Here is a 19,822-nt window from a genome sequence, read left to right as displayed (position 1 = left end):
TGGGTTCAAGCCCCACATCGGGCTTTCTGCTCAGCAGGGAGCCTGCTTCCTCCTCTCTCTCTGCCTGCCTCTCTGCCTACTTGTGATTTCTCTCTGTCAAATAAATAAATAAAATCTTTAAAAAAAATAAAAAAATAAAAAAATAAAAAAAAATTACTTAAAATTATAAAGTTATCGAGAGGAGAAATAAAAATAATTTCACCCCCAAAAAACCCCCAAAACAAGAAAGGATAAATGGGAGAAAAGAAAATCCCTCATCTTTAGAATGGAGACAACCATCAGGGCACTAAAATCAGAGTTTAAAATGGCTAATTTGAGGGGCTCCTGGGTGGCTCAGTGGGTTAAAATGGCTAATTCAGGGAGTGTACTCAGGTCTGGGGTGCTTGGAGAAATGTACAGAGGTCTGATGACTATTTTTTTTTAAAGATTTTATTTATTTATTTGAGAGCGAGACAGTGAGAGAGAGCATGAGGGAGGAGAAGGTCAGAGGGAGAAGCAGACTCCCCATGGAGCTGGGAGCCCGATGTGGGACTCGATCCCGGGACTCCGGGATCATGACCTGAGCCGAAGGCAGTCATCCAACCAACTGAGCCACCCAGGCGTCCCCCAATGACTATTTTTAACCAGAATAAGGCTGCTGATGAGTGCCTTAAATAAAAAAGATTTTCTTCCTCTTAAAAGGCATTTAGCAAATTATCAAATGTCACCATGTCACAGTGGTGTGTTTGAAATATAGAAAGATAGCTAGATACATGCAGTGCATGTGTATGTCATACATACGGCACATAGGCACACACAATGTATGGATATATATAACATACACAGGTTTGATAAATATACATAGCATATATGCCATACATGTGTTTGATATGTACAGTGTGCACATATATGTACTATATATACATGTTTGAAATATACAATATGCATATACATATTTATAAATATATTTTGTGGATATAGGCATAAAATAAATAGGAGACAGTTTCTTATTTTATATAAGTTTATATATATTAAAAACATATATATATTAATGACATATATATACATATATATACATATATACGTATATATGTTTTTTTTTAAGATTTTATTTATTTATTTGACAGACAGAGATCACAAGTAGACAGAGAGGCAGGCAGAGAGAGAGAGGGAAGCAGGCTCCCTGCTGAGCAGAGAGCCCGATGCGGGACTCGATTCCAGGACCCCGAGATCATGACCCGAGCCGAAGGCAGCGGCTTAACCCACTGAGCCACCCAGGCGCCCCTATACGTATATATGTTTTTAATAACACAGTTTACTTATTATGCCCTATATTATGCACTTAGGGGAGCCAGATCAGATCCAGATCTGACTCAAATCTCTACTTCCTTGTCTCCATCAACTTGCAGGATGCCTGCTAAAAGAAAAAGATTTATACATTATTCTATTTCCTTCTTTAAAGAATTCCTTAAGGCCACCCTTCGGTATCCTCATTAAGAAATTACATCTAGTGGGACGCCTGGGTGGCTCAGTTGGTTAAGCGGCTGCCTTCGACTCAGGTCATGATCCCAGCGTCCTGGGATCGAGTCCCACATCAGGCTCCTTGCTGGGCAGGGAACCTGCTTCTCCCTCTGCCTCTGCCTGCCTCTCTGTCTGCCTGTGCTCGCTCGCTCTCTCTCCCTCTGTCCCTGACAAATAAATAAATAAAAATCTTAAAAAAAAAAAAAAAAAGAAATTACATCTAGTAAGACCTAGTTCGGCCACCACCCCAACCCTGACACCCAACACCAAGCACTTGCCATTAATTAATCGAATTTGAGCACCCACAGGACTGCTCATTGTTCCCCGGAGTTACCATAAGTGACCGAATATTTAAAATGAATCCCTTTCACTTATTACAAAAGTCACAGTCCTACAGCAGAGTTCTTGATTACATTACGAACAACAGAAACCAACCCGGGCTGTTCGAACAGAAAAGGAATTTCTCACAGGGCTATCAGGTAGCTCACAGAAGCCCCAGGAACAAGTCTCAGAAACCTGGGGAGGAGCCAAGGGAAGCTGGGTGCTCGCACCTCTACCAAGGTCATGGCCCAGGAAAACCAAGTCCTTGGTTGCCAGCCTTGGACCTAAGGAGGTCCAAGCAGCCTGGCCTACTCTGCATCAATGACTCCAGCTTCAGAGTCCTGGGCAGGAGCATCCGTGCGTGGAGGTCAGCCGGCGCACGTCCTGGCTGCTGGCATCCAGACGTGTTAGCATCTGGCCTCAGAAGCTTCCAACGCTGGAAGGGCCCGGCCTCCCACCGAGATTCCCACGAAGGCAAATAAAGGAAGCCCCAGCCTTCTGATACAAAGAGGCCGGCCACCAAACCCAAACAAAACAAGGAAATCAAAAAAGTTTCTAGGTCCCACAACACAATGCATGTCCTCTCCAGGTAGAAAGTGGGAAGTCCAAGTCTCCCTCCTTCCCCTTCCCACTCACACAACACACGCCACAGAAGTGCCTACTATAAACCTTCCCATATATCCGTTCAGAAATTTTCCAAGTGACTATAAACACATTTATAGATCCCCCAGGTTTAAACACATACACACACACACACACAAATGGCACCATATACATTATAACTTTCCACAAGACATGGTATCGATTTCAAGATGCTCACTCTTCTTGCCCCAGATTGCTCGTGGTTCCTGTAGTTCTCTCATAAACATGTCAGAAATGGATCCCTCCAAGCTGTGGGGCCCAGACAGCCCAGAGGCAGGGCTCACTCACCACCACCACAGTGGGCCCCGTGACGCGCTTCAGCACAGACAATGTGATACCATGAACGTATCAGTTGGTCCATGTGACACCCTCATCCCAAGGACAGTCAGGAATTCAAATTCCAGGATAATCAACCAGCATGTCTGAGCAAGGCCATACTCCAGAAGCTTCCTTTGCTTTCATCTCTCAGCAACAACCAAGCAACTTTGTTAAATTAGCAGAATGACTGTGGAAATGAGTTGTCCCAGCGACGAATCGCTTAGCTTGTCTAATTTGCACAACGGATGTTAAAAAGGGGTACTCCTGGACCTGTGTGGTAAGAAGGAAAACCAACATAATTTCCTGTCCCAACTTTGATCAATTCTACAGCTGGCCATACTTTTCTGACCCTATATTAAACAATACTGAGAACAAGCAAAGATAACGCAGCTCCTTGCCCCAGGAAATATTTGTTCCTCAACTGTAAGACTGCGAACCAATTAAAATCGTTTATCCAAACTAACAGCTTACTCATCAGATCTTGCTTCCAGGCCCTCCCTTCTAGTCAACCACCAATCAATCCAAAGCTATTAGGTTATAAGTTTTTTGCCCAAATCCTATCAATTTCTTATCTTGCAAAGCTCACCTTACAAACCGCCAACCGGGATCCTTCAACCCTATAAACAGGCAAAAAGAGCAAACAGGCTCTCGGATTCACCCCTTCTGAGAACTCCCGGCAAGAAGGTGTTCTCCCCGACTGTGACAGATCCAATAAACTGAGCTTTGCTTCATCAGCAGAATTTCAGGGCATCAGCAATGGTTTTCAAGACAAATGGCAACAACAAGAACTAGTGGTAAAAAATTGTTCACACGGTTCTGTGCACTCAGTAAAAACCTTAGTCCTCTACCCTTTAAGCTTGCAGAACAGAGCACATGAACGATTGTTTTGTCTGTTGGCTAATAAGTGTGTGCATGGGTAGCAGAATTGGGCCTGAGGCTCACTTTCGTTGAAATAATGGACTTGGCAGGAAGGGTACCTCGAAGCCTGGGCAAGTACCTGTCGCTGACAAACGAGCTACTAATGAGAGCACACCCGCTTGGCTGAAGCCCGTCTGCAAAGCAAGGAATTGCTCAGGCTTTGATTCTGCCCAGAGATGGGCCACCCCAAAGTCCTCCCAGCCCCTGAGGATGCCAGCTTCTTACCCAATGCACGGATTTGGGGAGCAGGTGATCGGAGGAGAGAAATGAAGGTTCTGTTGCCAGTAGACCAGGCTCACTGTGGTCCCAGAAAAGCCCAGCCCAGGCTGCTTTAACGATGCCTACGTGCATATTTTGCTGCTATGGGCTATCTAATGACACCAAAATGAGAGACCAAATCTCCTCTTGAAGATCTTCTCAAAGGATGATGAAAATGATTCATACTGTGCTCACTTAACCTTAGATCCCATTTTACAGTTTACAGGTTTTGTTAATATTTTACTTACTTATTTGAAAGCGAGAGAGAGAGCACAAGCAAGGGGAGCAGCAGGCAGAGGGAGATGGAGAAGCAGACTCCCCACTAAGCATGGAGCCCGATGCAGGACTTGATCCCAAGACCCCAAGATCATGACCTGAGCCGAAGGCAGATGCTTAACCGAATGAGCCACTCAGAAGCCCCCATTTTACAGTTTTGACATGCATCCCGATCTACAATCCTGAGAGATGGCTACAGCCCCATTGTACAAATGAGGAAAATGATCTGATCATTTCCTTGGCCACTCAATGATGGAAAGTGACAGGATTAAGACTCAAAGTGGGCCCTCCTGTTGCCTTGTTCAATTCTGCCACTTGCCCTTTTCAATGAAGGATACACTGACCCCTTTAGAACTTGAAAAAGAATTAGGCAGTCGCAAATACAAAAATAATTAATTTAAATTACACACATACATACACACATTCACACATTGTTGGGCACAGAGAAGTACCTAGCAATTTGCTAATGGAGGAGGTGGAGGAATGGTACCAGGAAAGAAGCACTGGACTGGGAGTCAACATCCCCAGTTCTTTCTAATAATAGTTCATGTGTTTGTCAACCAGACAGGCTGGTTCACTCCTGAGCCACTGGTCCCTTAGCTATAAAATAGGAAAAATGCCTGCCATATAAGCCACATGACTAACGATATAAACTCTCAAACATTATATGCATGCAACAGAGTGTTATTAACTATTCTGAAGATGAAGAACAGCCATCTATTTTTATACCTTAAAAAACCAAGAGTGAGGGACACCTGGGTGGCTCAGTTGGTTAAACGGCTGCCTTCGGCTCAAGTCATGATCCCAGCGTCCTGGGATCGGGTCCCACATCGGGCTCTTTGCTTGGCGGGGAGCCTGCTTCTCCCTCTGCCTCTGCCTGCCACTCTCTCTGCCTGTGCTCACTTGCTCTCTCTCCCTCTCTCTCTCTGACAAATAAGTAAAAAAAAAAAAAAAAACTAAAACTAAAAAACCAAGAGCGAAATAATGATAGTATTTATACACAGGGAGCTTATGTTAAAAATGTCCATTTAAAGTTAAAACACCCTCTGGGTAACTAACGAGGTTTCTAGAAACCTACACAATGAGAGTGAAAGGACTCTTAGAAGACTGCTCTGATGTAAGTTCATCATTTTGTGGATGCAGAACCCAAGAGACTTCCCCAAGGTCATCGATAACTAGGGGTTACATGTCAGCATTAAAATGCAGATTTCTTGAACTCTCAAACCAAGGTTCATTCCAAACTTGTGACAACCAGGAAGTATACTTAGAAGAACCAGAATGCACAAAGCCAGAGCTTCAGAGCTCATCTTATAAATGCAGAGATCCTTAAACTGCCCACAGGTCTTCTGACCCCTCCTGGTCTTCATGCCATCAGAAATGAAAGGGCCACCATCTTTCTCGCAGCTAACCCACCTACAAGTAATTCTGACTATCAAGTAGGGGTAATTCCCCGATCTCTTGACAGTGTCTGGGTGATCCATGAGTCTCCCTTCAAGGCACAGTAAGATGGAAAGACCCAGATCCCCAAATGACTTCGTAGAGCAAAACCATCTTTGCCAGCCTAGCCTGTTTGGACAGTTAGGTGAGAGGATGGAATGTCTGCATATCTTACCGAAACCATTTTTTAGTCTCTTTTCGGGTAATGAAGTTTTACCCTAAATTCCATAATCTTAACGTTAGAAGAGAAACTGATGGATCCTTTTCTTATATCCAGTCCATTTACCTCTCCTATTCTCAGTCTGGGGTGCAGACCCACATGGCCCACAGTTGAGAACAAACCACATATGTGACCCAGGAACATCACCAAGGAAGTACCTTCATTCTTGATGCTAAAGAATAAAGCGATCTTAACCAACCTTCAGGTTATATTCCCCTCATCTCTTCTACACTGACAAGAAAAACAGCTCAAATGACCACTTCATAAGCAACCAAAATTATAGGCAGAAAGTCTGACTAAACTTTCACCGTGGGAATTCTTACCCAATGGACCACCAGAGAAAAACATCTTACTAAGACAATTCCATGTTTGAACTGAGGTGACGAGACAAGACAAGACATTCTTTGAAGTCACTCCCAGCACAGAGTCTATAATATCTAGAAATTTATAAACCATTAGAATGAAAAAGGAGGTAACTCGAAGAAATAAAAACGTTCTTTAAAGATGAAAATGGGGGTGTCTTGGTAGCTCAGTGGGTTAATCCTCTGCCTTTGGCTCAGGTCATCAGGCCCCACACCAGGCTCTCTGCTCAGCAGGGAGCCTGCTTCCCTGTCTCTCTCTGCCTGCCTCTCTGCCTACTTGTGAACTCTGTCTGTCAAATAAATAAATAAAATCTTTTTTTAAAAAATGGGAAATGTTTGTTCTAGATGGAAAACACATAGCCTGAAATGATGCATGTGGGCACACGCACACACAAGTACACACACACACACACACACACACACACACACACACTAGCCTGATCCAAGTCATGGTCAAAAATAGCTGTAAATGTTTACAAACGATGTTCCAAGATTATTATTTTTGTCCTGGACACATGAGTATTTAATCGGTATAACAAAGAGGATCCAGTAAATGAACACTTCCAACTCCGAGTTTCCACAAAAACTTGAATTTGAAGGAATTGGGTCAGGCTGAGCCTTCTTTGTTCACACCAGTATAAAACCAAATGTAATCACTGAAACAATCACAAAAGAAGCAGCACCAATATAAACAGTCCTCAAAAGGAAGTATTCAAGTGTTCTAGATGAAGTGTGCCCCCAACAATGCAAAACGAGGACAGCGTGCCTCTCAGAGGGCCCTGAAAAGACCACCTGCCCCCTCCCAACCTCCCCCACCCTTACACTCCCTAACCACCCTGAAGTAAAAAGGGGAAGACTACAATGTTGTAGAGGACAGAAACTAGTGAGAGAGATTTAAGACAGAAGTAAAAAAGAAACACCAAGGACCTAGGACCTACATTTCTTATTGGCTGCCAAATTCGCTTCACAGTCAACAGCAGATGTCTATCGGGCACACTGTTTCTGCAGACACTGGGTGAATGAGACGGATAAGACCTGTGTCTTCATACAACTATCCACAGTGGGGATACAGACAGCAAGTAGAAAATGAACAACACATAGGCTAATTACAAGCCAAATTTGTGAAGCCAAAAGTCAGTGCTGGGATGTGTTGAGAAGCAGGGACGATGGGCCACTGTCATTGGATGTTGACCAAGACTCGAATGATCTGTTACTATACCCAGAACTCTTTGTCATTGTACAATTCTTATCAACTAATTTATCTTCTTTATAAATTGATGTTAATTAGCATTTCAAAACAATCTCTACTTGATTCTATATGCTTCTTGATTCTAAATACTTCTAAATACGTAATTCATAACAGTCAAAATACAGAAGCCCATGTGTCCGACAGGTTTATAACTGATGCTAACATAGAAATAGGGCAGAATGCCTTTCAGGCAGGCGTGTGGACTCCTTATACAAGGAAACATAATATTTACTGATATGGACGTGATGAATGTAATGTTTAAACAGAAAAAGTGTACAACATGGTACGTACAAACTGGCTGTAGCTTTGATAGAGTTGTACCTATGCTTATCAACAAAGCTGAGAAATAAATCCAAGGGCATAATAATAAAGATACATCTCTACTAAGGTCATTTTCATTTATACTTTTTGAACTCACCTACCGAATCTGTGAGGTATCTTTCCAAAAGAAAACGTTAGAGAGACAAATGTCTTAAAAGGTCCACCTTCTAAATACCCACCCAGAACACACGCTTTGATTCTTCTCACCACTGGGAATCTTAAAAGGACAAAGAACATTAGGGATTTTCTGATTTTTAATTTAAATACTTGAGGTTTGTATTACTGAGCATTTTAATATTGACCCATTGGAAAAATCAGGACAAAAATGACTCCTATAGCCAAATATTAGTATAAACACTGGACCCCATCCAACATTTTTCTAGAGAGTTGTTGCAAAAGAGACCTCAGCCACTCATAACACATGCCATAAAACTCATCCAGAGCCTCATTTTCTCCTACCCTGCCATCTCATAGATTAAAATGCTGCACCAGTAATTTACTCCTGCCAGAAATATTAAATGATGGACTTCTAAAATGTTACCTAAATTGTCTTGTGGGCCTGAAAACACTTTAGTTTTTCAAGACCATCACCACAGTACCAGGACGCATTACTCCAACTGTATTCTACTGTGGACTTCTCCCTGCTTTTAAGAATTTAGCTAGTTTTGTATTTATTACTCACCACCCAGCAAACAGTGGTCTGTTTAAGATGAACTGTTAAGCATATACACAAAATGGTTCTAGAAAATTATTTAACCCTATTCAAAATGGATGGGAGAAAAATCAAAAGAGATATTATATATATGTTATATAGATGTCATATAGAATTCATTATATGTATTTCAAATTGCAATTGTCAGACCTACTTCATTTTTGAAAGTTGGCAATTCCATTGGCAATTGTCTGTTTTTTTATAGCATTCCCTAAATCCAAAGGACATAACAAACAAAAACAAGCAAACAAACAAACAAAATGAATATTGGGAATGTACTAAATGCCACTGAATTGTGAACTTTAAAATGGGTTAACTTTATAGTATGTTAAAAATATATCAATATCAAAAAAAATCAATGACTTAAAAAAGGATAAAGTTACCAATACAGGTCTTTATTACCATGAAAATATGGTAGATCTGTGATAAAGAGAGTCTAAGTCACAAAACTCTGAGGTTGTCCAACCAAAGCATGATGACAATAAAAAATTATGTATTCATGATTTAATAACTGAGATTTACTTCAAAAGACTATTCAGGGAAAAAGAACATGGGAGCACAGGAATGGGCAGGGGTCCAGCTGAACAAGGCTGGCTGAGTCAGGAGTTGCTGAAGCCGGTGATCAGTGTAGGAAGTTCACTTAATTATTCCCTCTGCTTTAGTGAATGTTTAAAAATGTTCATAGCAGGGGCACCTGGGTGGCTCAGTGGGTTAAAGCCTCTGCCTTCGGCTCAGGTCATGATCCCAGGGTCCTAGGATCAAACCCCGCATTGGACTCTCTGCTCAGTGGGGAGCCTGCTTCCCACCCCCTCTCTCTGCCTGCCTCTCTGCCTACCTGTGATCTCTCTCTCTCTCTCTCTGTCAAATAAATAAGTAAATAAATCTTTTTTAAAAAAATGTCCATAGCAAACCAGTTTTTAAAATTACATCTTTACAAGAGATCTAAGCCTGGAACTAGAAACACACTGGGGACATAAGAAGCTTAGGAAGAATCAGAAAACTGACAGAACTATCATCTCACTTTACGGTTACGAGAAGGTCTGACTTCTAACGGTATCCCTTGTGAGCTTCTTTTTTCAATGAACAAGAAAGCTTCGGTATTTCTTCAGTGGTTGATTCCAACAGACTTCTCACATAGCACATTTTACAAAGGGTAACAATTTATGAGATCAGTACATACCAGAAGTATCATAGGCCGTTTCCAAGTTGTTAATCCTATGATTCCAGAGAGTATCACCTAGAAGGATAAACAGTATCATAAATCTAGAAAAGGGACCAATTCCAATAAACTAATCCTAGTCTCTAAAGTTTTGTTTTTTTGTTTTTCAAAAAACCCTGAAATTTCAAAGCCTTCTAATTCTAACATTTAATGTTTCTACTGCTTACATGAGCCATGATAGACCACTTCTCCTTCCCTCCAAGGCCCCCAGAGCTTTTTTATTGACTGTGCATGGTTTTTCTCAAGGTCAATTAAGAACACGCAAAGACAGGGTGCCTGGGTGGTTCAGTCAGTTGAGCGTCTGCCTTGGGCTGGGGTCATGATCTTGGGGTCCTGGGCTCGAGCCCTGCTTTGGGCTCCCTGCTCAGCAGGGAGTCTGCTTGCCCCCTGTACCTCCCCCTGCTCGTGCTCTCTCTCAAATAAATAAATAAAATCTTAAAAAAAAAAAAAAAAAAAGCACACAGAGAGAACAGTCTATCCTTCCAGTTAGTGAAGGGATCAGTTTTGTTGATCCAAGCTCCCTGCCCCAGAGCACCGAACCTGTTGCCTTGCCAACCTCATATGACACATGCATGGCTGCAACCCTGCCTTCGTTAGGTGGGTCCCCATCCTCTGTGGGACAAGTGAACTCCCTAAAGTGGCACCCAAGGTCTCTCAGGATCTTCCTCTGCCCGCTTCTCAAGCCTGGTTTCTATGCACCCCTGCCCCTCCCCCGCCCCCTCTACCTCCCAGGCACACCTGTCCCCCACCAGGCTGGCCAGGCTTTAGACACCACAGGGCTCTATGCTTCTCTTGGCTGTGGTGTCTTCTCCCAGCTCCCCTCATGGCTGCCTGAGATCTACATGCATCTTGCAAGATCCTGACTAGCAGTCACCTCCTCTGAGAAGCCTTCATGGATCCCACCACCCCACATTCCTGGCACACTCGGGAAGCCCTCCACACAATGTTCCCCCCAAAATGCTCTCTGTCCTAATAACCTGAGAGGTGCATCTCTGCCTCGCCCGCCGACTGTCACCTCCTACCTTGTCTCCCAATCCTCGCCTCCCAGCCTGGCACAGTCACCTGACTGGCAACCGATGACTGTTCCTGAGCCTTTATTCCACAATGAGGGGAGGGATTACAGCGAGAAAAGTCTCAACGTCGCAAAATGACACTTTGATAAACAACAATCTAAAATCCTTGGTAAAGAAGAATCGACATTTGGCCACAACGTAAACTGGAAATCACCGCCAGCCCTCTGGATAACCCAGTTCACTAAGCCCAGCGGGAAGAACAAAGTGATTCTTCAGCTCAGGGACGTGGTCCTGTCCCTGGAGCACATTTTCCCTCAGGGAACAGTGTGCTCGCATCTGCTCAGTGCTATTAGAAGGGTTTTCCTTTAGCTACTTCTTACCAAAATCCCTCATATGTATGGTTCACAATTATTGTTTATCAGCTACACATCAACAGGGATTTTAGTGTTACTTTAGATTCCAAGCTAACAGGCCTGCTACCATGCCCTCCCTTCTGCGTTTACTGGCTGCGAGTCCACATTGCCACAGTGTCAAACCAGCAGAGGACACGTCTACCCCCTTATATCAAGGGCCAGAAACCGCATATGGGCAGATAGGCAACCCATCCTTGCATCCTGGGGATGTTTAAACATACTCAGCTGCCTGCCCACCAGGCACTAGATCTTCTCAAACCTCTTATATTCAGTAGCTCCTTCTGCACGCTGAATGAGAGCTGCCCGGAGACACACAGGACTCGGGTCTGCCTGTGGCTGCAGCTCCTTTACAGACTGGAACATGACATCCAGGAGACCATGGGGTTCAGGTTCCCCACCTGGCTTCTGAATAAGTATGCACCCTGGGCCAAGTCAGCTCACTTTTCTGGTCCTCACTCTCGTTTTGTCAGAGATGTGGTGAAGCGGAGGAAACCCTCTCTCGGTCTCTTCTAACTCAAAAGTTTCCCCTGCTGTGACTTTAGCGATTCTTCCAGATTCCCCACAATCCAGTGCTGGCTCCCCCTGCAGGCAGGGACACTTGAGTGTGTGTGTGTGTGTGTGTGTGTGTGTGTGTGTGTGTGTGTGTGTAAATGTACCATGTCCACCTTATGAATTAAGCACACAATAGTCAAACGTCTCCACAATCAATCTTGACTTACAGCTTTTACACTGGCAATTAAAAAAAAAAATGTGTGTGTGCAATTGTATGTATTGGTGTGTATCATGCTTCCCTATCTGTCCACATGATTTATTAAAAAGACTGAGAAAGTGGCCACCTGAATATTTCTAATGTATACATGATGGTTACTAGAATGTCCCAGAGAAAATTGGCCTTTTCACTTTACTTGGATTACATATTGCCTTGATATTTAAAAAAACACTGATAGAGGTTCAGCTATATGCCAGGCCTGGTACTAGAGCCCAGCAGCAAGTGTTTCTATATGTTGTCTAATTACACCCTCACAAAACCAGTTCTGAGGCAAGAATCAATGCACCCATTTTACAGACAGGTAAATGAAGCTGAGAGGCTCAAAGACTTACTCAAGAATTTATCAATGTCACTCTGCTGCCACGCAAAATAAAGGACCAAAGAACATCAATAAAATCATCACCAAAGTTATACTTAAAATGGCCCATAAATATTGAAGTAGCATTTGGTGATCATGATAGAAAAAAATGTATTTACTGTTGTTCAACTGGTAAAGATTTCAGAATTTTTGAGTTCGTTTCTTCTTTGAACCATTCATTCTTTTTTTATATTTCATCACTGCAATTTTTTTTTTTTTTTTTTTTTGGAAAATAAAACTTTTATTAAATCAAATAAGTGGGTATGTCTCTTTCCTAAGAAAAGGATTTAGGTATGGGTTTGTTGACTTGAAAATGTATCCGGAAACGATTGGCTTTTTTTATGTGACTGTTTGTTCCTTGCTGCAGCTTCCGTTTTGAACTGATGTCTGGATTGCCAGCGGCGTCCATTATTCCAGACCCGGCCGAAAGAGGGCAGCCAGCCCATACTGGTGCTGGAGCTATGATCAAAGTTGGCCCCAACTCTGTCTGGGGGGAGTTTCTTCAATTTCTGTTTTTCCTTTTCTTTAAGGAATTCTTCATAGGATGGTCCTATTTGTTGGTTTACAGAGCTGTATTCTTCATCCTGGACCATCCAAGGAGGTGTAGCACCTGAGTGGATGTTACCAATTCCTGGTGTATCCTGATGGCCAATGAATGTCAAAGGTTGTCCTGTCTCCATCCAGTCAAGCTCTGGGGCAGGTGGCAGGTCCACGTAGGAGGGCTGCTGTGAGGCGGAGGCCACTAGACTGTTGGTGCCTTTCCAGCTTCCAAGTGCTGAAGAGCCTTCTTCTGGGTCTGGCACTGGCTGAGGCTCTAAGACAGACCGAACCAGCTCCTGCCGGCTGTGCTCCACCTCACGAATCTGAGCTGCCATTTCTTTGATCACCTCATCCTCCTTTTCCTCATAGGTATCCAGACTTTTCACCATGGATTTCTTGAATCTGGCATAGTCCTGGGGGGAGATCAGAAACTTCTCTTTCATTTGGAACTCAGCCTTGTTCTCCCACCAGAATCTGTTGGTTGCTTTCTTGTGTTCTGGGCTGGCCAGATGCTCCAGCAGACCCCCGTGCAGCACGGTCAGGTTTCCGTGGCTCAGGTGTTTCCGCACCTCACAGCCGCAGCAAATGCACCAGCAGCGCCGCTCGTGCTCCGGCACGTAGCGCTCCACCTGGGCGGCGCGGACGGCCTTCCGGGCGGCCTCTACCTGGGGCAGGAGCCGCTCCAAAGCTGCCTTCAGCGTCCGCTCGTGCTTGCGACTGTAGACGTGTCCGCGACCACAGAAGAAGGTCTGGCGGCACAGGAGGCAACGCTGCGCGGGCGCCATGGGCCCAAGAGCCGGTATCTGCGACGCGCAGCAGCTCTTTCGCTCTTCGGTGACCCCTGACCCCTCGGGGGCCCATCACTGCAATTTTTTTTTTAAAAAAGTCTTATCTGAAGGTTCACCAATGTCTGTCTCTTTATAAGGAACCAGAATCTTGACAAAGAATTACAGACTCAAATGGGGTGGGGGACGGGGACCATGAGTTTAGGTCAGTGACTCAAACAGAGATGTATGCAGATAATATTAAGGATGTCAAGGCTCCCAGAAAAGAGCAAAATTTAATAATAACCAATTCTCTACCATTCGCCTAAAATATTTCCCAAGGACATGTCATCAGAATTAGGAATTTTGGTTTTTGAAGGAAAAGACACAAACCAATGTATCCTCTACTCTTTCAATAATCCAGTGTAGTGTGGTAGTAACTAAATGTGTCCCCAAATCAAAAATCAGGACACCACGACCTGAACATGGTCTTGGAGATTCTTCTCCTGCCACCCACCTGGGGTCAAATGTCGGGATGCATTTAAAAGTGGTAATCTCTTAGTTTCATGCCCTTCAGGAATAATAGTAGACTGAGTCATTACCCAATACCAGGAAGAAAATAAATGATCACAGAATGCTCAAAAACAATGAGTATGTTTAAAAACACTCCCTTCAAACTACTGACGGTGTGAATGTAAAGTATATGGAAAAAGACTCTTAATAGGACTTGTCAATTCTGAAAGATTTGCCAATTTAATCGTGAGAGCAGAGGAATGCACGTCATGGTCATTCAGAGTTTGGAGATGAAGATATCCTTCCACTGTGTTCCATCATGGGTCCAAAGTAACCTTAGACAAGCTGGCTCTACCACTCGACTACCTAGTCTCATATGCCAGCAACACTTCTGAGGGAGACATAAAACACCCCGTGTCCATATGGTGGAATCACATTAGGCAATGAAGGAACAAAGTGGGCCGTAAGCACGTGCCATAATCTGAATGGACCTTGCAAATTATGCTAAGTGAAAGGAGCCAGTCACAAAGGACCACATACTGGATGATTCTGTCCATATGAAACGTCCAGAATAATCCATAGAACCCCAAAGTAAAATAATCAGTAGTTGCCTAGGGCTAAAGGGGTCAAGGGGGAAATGAGGGGTGGGGGTGACTGCTAATAGGTACAGGGTTTCTTTTTGAGATGATAACAATTTTCTAGAATTGGTTATGGCGATGCTTGCCCATCTCCATGAATTCACCAAAAATCGTTGAATTGCACGCGTTAAATAGGTGAATTGTATGGAATGTGAAATATATATATATATATATATTTTTTTTTTTTTTTTTAAACCCTGCTCTCTGGGGCGCCTGGGTGGCTCAGTGGGTTAAGCCGCTGCCTTCAGCTCAGGTCATGATCTCAGGGTCCTGGGATTGAGTCCCGCATCGGGCTCTCTGCTCAGCAGGGAGCCTGCTTCCCTCCCTCTCTCTCTGCCTGCCTCTCTGTCTACTTGTGATCTCTCTCTGACAAATAAATAAAATCTTAAAAAAAAAAAAACCCTGCTGTCCTCAAGTCATAATTTTTAAGCTTTTTTCATAAAAACCTCAATTTAGCTATCTTTATATTAGTACATTACAATGTGTTCTTGAGTCCTTTCTTTGACTATTCAGCTGCTTTCTTTTAGAAATCCAAACTGAAATATTTCAGGGCTGAAATTATGATACCAGGGATTTGCCTTAAAATAATCTAGTACCAAAAAAAAAAAATCATCATCATCATCATCATCTAGTACCAGGGTCGCCTGGATGGCTCAGTGGGTTAAGCTACTGCCTCCGGCTCAGGTCATGATCTCAGGGTCCTGGGATCAAGCCCCGCATCGGGCTCTCTGCTCCACGGGGTGCCTGCCTCTTTCTCTGCCTCTGCTGCCTCTTTACCTGCTTGTGCTCTCTCTCCCTCTGACAAATAAATAAATAAAATCTTTAAAAAATAATAATCCAGTAGGGGAGTGGGTGTGGGTGACCAGCAGTCATGGGTTGATTAACTGCTGAAAGTGGATGATGGGTAAATAGGGGTTCATTATACTATTCTTTCTACATTTGGTGAGATTTAAAATTTTCATAAGAAGAGTTGGGGTTGGGGGGGGCTCTTAAGACCTGCCTGGTCTCGTCAATGCTGTCTCCTTATTCTGTTTATATTTTCTGTTTAGATTTTCTTTTCAAAATGATACACATATTGAACTATTTACAGATGAAATGGTGTGATATCTGAGATTTGCTTCAAAATAACGTGGGAAGTTAATGCAACAAATGGCCTAGGGAGCATCATGGAGCTCATTCCCACCCCCCTTAAAACACTCATCCTTCCGATACTATCAGAACACACAGAGGCACACACAAAACCGGCCCGAGGCAGAGATGAAACAGTTGTTGGAGCCTGGTGAGAGGCACAGGAGGGATCACTGAGCAATGTTTGAGTAAATTTAAAATTTCCCATAATGCAGGAGTGCCTGGGTGGCTCAGTTGTTAAGCACCTGCCATCAGCTCAGGTCATGGTCCCAGGGTCATGGTGTTGAGCCCCGCATTAGGTTCCCTGCTCAGTGGGAAGTCTGCTTCTCCTTCTCCCACTCCCCCTGCTTGTGTTCTCTCTCTCTCTATCTCTGTCAAAGAAATAAACAAAATCTTAAAAAAAAAAAATTCCCATAATGCAAAGTTAATAACACACAAACATAAAGTCTCTCTCATGTATATAAATTCAAAAGGTACACGTTACTGGTGAAACTTTTTTTCCTAAAATGCCATGGTCATGGTGGCTAATGCCATCCTCAAATACTACCCAGTCTTTCTGGACACGCAGTTTCTGCAGGTTCTACAGACACTTTGTAAATTCTGCGGTCAACCTCAGAAACAGATAAGCATAACAAAACAAACATAAGAAACAAAAATAAGCATAATGAACAACTGCAGGTTTGCATGTAGAGCTGAGGGGTGGGGTGTGGAAAACAAGCTGACAGAAAAGAAAGTTCCAAGTCACTGATCTTTCCCTGCTCTGTTTTGCTGGGTCCTAGATAACAAGGACACGCCCAGCCAGCAGGTCCAGGAAGAGCCGTTTTTATTTTGTTTGTTTATTTATTAGCTATATGTACTTCATCAAATCCAACTGTGGCTTGACTGACATCGAAGGGCATTCACCTCTGAAGTAATTCACAGTAGTACACTGATTTGGGGGTTTGATTTCAGAAGAGAAAAAAAAATAGGTTGAAATCCTCCTAAACTAGCTATCTTTGAGAGGACAAGAGATTACGGGTTTTTTTTTTTTAAGATTTTATTTATTTATTTGACAGACAGAGATCACAAGTAGGCAGAGAGGCAGGCAGAGAGAGAGGAAGAGAAGCAGACTCCCTGCTGCGCAGAGAGCCCGATTCGGGGCCCGATCCCAGGACCTTGGGATCATGACCTGAGCTGAAGGCGGAGGCTTTAACCCACTGAGCCACCCAGGCGCCCCGAGATTACAGTTTTTATAAAGGGAAAAATCCCTGCAAATGTATGCAAGATTCACTTCTGGTCCACAGCATTTAGAGCAACGGAATGCATCCACCATTTGGCTGAATTTAGTCTGACGAGTGGACTAGGGAGCATAATGAATCTAATCCCGACCCTGTTGTTTTAAAGAAGATGCCGGGAGGCCATGGGGAGAGCCCAGTGGCGGGGCCAAGAGGGAGGGATTCCTAGAGCACGATGAACAGACCGTGAACTCCACAGCAAGGGCCCATCCAGTGTCCAAGCATTTGGAAAGGAGAGCAGACTGACATCCATTTAGGTATTAAATGTCAGGCCAGGCTCACAGCACTTAAGGTTCTTGATGTTCTTATTCAAACAACTACTTTGGGTGCGATTAGTTCTCCCTATGGTCTTAAAATTTGCTCTTGAATCTGGGTATGCATGGACCCACAAAAGGACCATTTTATGTTTATTTGGCACATACATTCATTACGGATCTTCTTCAAGCTTTCAGATTTAGTTACTTCATTAAAAGTTCCTTTACTTTCAAACACCCATCTTCCACAATCATACCACAAAAACCTCTTTCCAAGTCTCTCAATCCCCAGCAAACCTCAAGAGGTTGGATGCCTTAGATGCTAGGACATTTTCGGAGTGAGGGGTGAGGAGCCACCTGGAGTCCACAGACACTGAAGGCAGCAGCCTTCCCCAGAGGCTGGGCCCTTTTTGCCCCAGAGCAACCTCCCCCCTGAGAGGAAGCAGGGCCCGGTTGCGGCAGGTGGGTAGGTGAGTAGACATCTCCAGGGAGCTGCCCCCTGCTCCAGAGGCTTTGGGGAGCTCACGCATAAGGACACTTTAAGTTCTTGAGAATTAAATTCTGCACAGCAGCCTGACTGGCTCCAATAATCCAGTGGCTGTTTAGGGCCCTCCTTTAATGACCAGGTAACAGCGTGGTGTGCACACACCCTGTCATTACCTCCTGAACTTGTCCCCAGCTAGAGTGGAGCCGTCCTACGCCATACATTTCACATTTCTGTGTGCCTTGAAGTGGAATAAAATAAATGGCATGCCCCAGTCAGGTTGTCACGTCAATCATCCCACAAATACACCTGCTATGTGCCAGGCACTGTGGATACCTCCGTGGACAAAACAGATCAAATGCCCGTCCTCCCCCCGCAGGTGTTTCCGGAGAAGTGAATAAAAACTCAACGGAGCGAAGTTGAATCATTTTTCTCCTACTTTCCTACCACCCACCCCCATTCTTCCAGCCTCCCAGAGCGGGAAATCTATTTGAGCCTACTAACTTGACAGGAACAACAAAATCCTTCAGCCTGCAAAGAGCAGACACGGTCCAGGTGCACCCATTTCACGCCGGAACTACTCTCTCTTTGAGCCTTTTTTTCCCCACCAGCCTCAATGTCTCCAAAAACTTCAACTGGCTTAAGAGGCTGTGCTCCCCAACTTCAGCCCTGGGCGGGGGCCGCAACGCTGGGGCCGTGGAGGCGACCCCCAGAGGCCCCTGCTCCCGCGAAGGGCCCGGTCCAGGCGAGCGGGAGGCGCGCGCGGCACTCACCGAGGAGCCGGCCCAGAACGGACACGAGTTCTTCACCTGAGGGGAGCTGCTCAGCGACAGCGCCCCGAAGCTCAGCGCCACCATGCAGCAGCCCAGGATCAGCTGCAGCAGCCCGAGCGACAGCAGCGGGCGAGCGGGCAGCAGCGCCGAGCCCGGGGCGGCGGCGGCGGCGGCCCGGCGGGAGGAGAGCGCGGGCGGCCCGGCCAGCACCCCGGCGGCGGCGGCGGTGGCGGCGCAGCGAGGCCGCACGGGGGGCGGCAGGGCGGCCCGGGGCCAGCGCGGCCGCAGCGGGGGCAGCGGCGGCTCCTGGGCGGCGGCGGCGGCGCCCGGGCCCCCGGCCTGCGGCCCGCCCGAGAGCCCGGCCACAGGGCAGCAGGAGCCCGGGAGCACCACGGGCAGGGACATGGACGGGCGGGAAAGGGAGCGGCCGGCGGCGGCGGCGGGAGGGGACGCGGAGCCGAGCCGCGGGCGCCGCGCACTGGGCACCGCGGGCGGACCCCGAGGCCGAGGGGGAGGGAAGGAAACGAGCGCGGCCCAACCACTTGCTGCCGCCGCCGCCGCCGCCGCGGCCCGGGCTCCCGCCGGCCGCACCCACCTGCCGCGGGGGTTCCGCCTCCCGCCGGCCCCGGGCGCGCCCTCCCTCTGCGCCCCGCACGCCCGCGCCGCGCCGCGCCGCCGCCTCCGGGACGCCGCCGAGCCCGCGCCCGCTCCCCGGGGTCCGGGAAAGGGGCCCAGTCCCAACTGGGTAAGTAGGTCCCTGGGGCGAGGAGGGACCTCGCAGTCTGGCGCGTCGGAGCCGGCGGGGGACGGTCTGACCGTCTGTCCCCTACGCGTCGAGCAGGGGCCGAACGCGAGGGCCGCGGACCCTCGCCCCCTTCCAGTCCCGCGGAAGTCAGGACCCTGGCAAGTGCAATGCGACGGGAGCCCGGCTTTAAACTGCCCCCCCCCCCCGCGTCCCCCACAATCACTTGGTGGGAAAAGTCTTCGGCTTCGGGGAAGGACCAGGCAGAGCGAAGTCACCGCTCGCGTGGGCTTCCGGGCGCCGACACTGCGCGGCCGCCCCGCTGCCTGGAAGTGGGGGGTGGGGGAAGGGGCCGACGAGCGGGGCCGCTTTCCTGGCACAAGGTTAGGAGCCGGCGTGAACGCGA

At 46.1% G+C, this 19,822-nt stretch overlaps 2 protein-coding genes across 4 annotated transcripts in view; both read right to left on the bottom strand.

Moving 5' to 3' along the window:
• The window catches only part of ENTREP1 (endosomal transmembrane epsin interactor 1), a 61,897-nt gene extending 42,629 nt beyond the window's left edge, over window positions 1-19,268 (bottom strand). Inside the window, exons 1-2 of one of the 2 annotated variants that reach the window (XM_047700379.1) lie at window positions 18,675-19,268; window positions 9,715-9,771 (exon numbers count right to left, since the gene is read on the bottom strand). In XM_047700379.1, coding sequence (XP_047556335.1) covers window positions 9,715-9,771; window positions 18,675-19,079 — 462 coding nt within the window. In that variant the 5' untranslated portion in view covers window positions 19,080-19,268. The remainder of the gene's footprint in view (window positions 1-9,714; window positions 9,772-18,674) is intronic. The other variant, XM_047700378.1, reaches the window with a different exon arrangement.
• On the bottom strand, window positions 11,899-14,435 carry LOC125083609 (centrosomal AT-AC splicing factor). 2 transcript variants are annotated; one of them, XM_047700381.1, is made up of 2 exons: window positions 12,948-14,434; window positions 12,787-12,916 (listed from the first exon to the last, which is right to left on the bottom strand). In XM_047700381.1, the coding sequence occupies exons 1-2, from the start codon at window positions 13,629-13,631 to the stop codon at window positions 12,869-12,871; spliced, it is 732 nt and encodes a 243-aa protein (XP_047556337.1). In that variant the 5' UTR covers window positions 13,632-14,434; the 3' UTR covers window positions 12,787-12,868. The 2 variants fall into 2 exon arrangements, with proteins under 2 accessions (XP_047556336.1, XP_047556337.1); XM_047700380.1 differs by having other exon boundaries at window positions 11,899-14,435.
• Window positions 19,269-19,822: the final 554 nt, after the last annotated feature.

Source organism: Lutra lutra, chromosome 13, assembly GCF_902655055.1.
Source record: "Lutra lutra chromosome 13, mLutLut1.2, whole genome shotgun sequence".
NCBI lineage: Eukaryota > Metazoa > Chordata > Mammalia > Carnivora > Mustelidae > Lutra > Lutra lutra.
The sequence above is the reverse complement of the archived record's forward strand: the minus strand, read 5'-3'. Positions and strand labels throughout refer to the sequence as shown.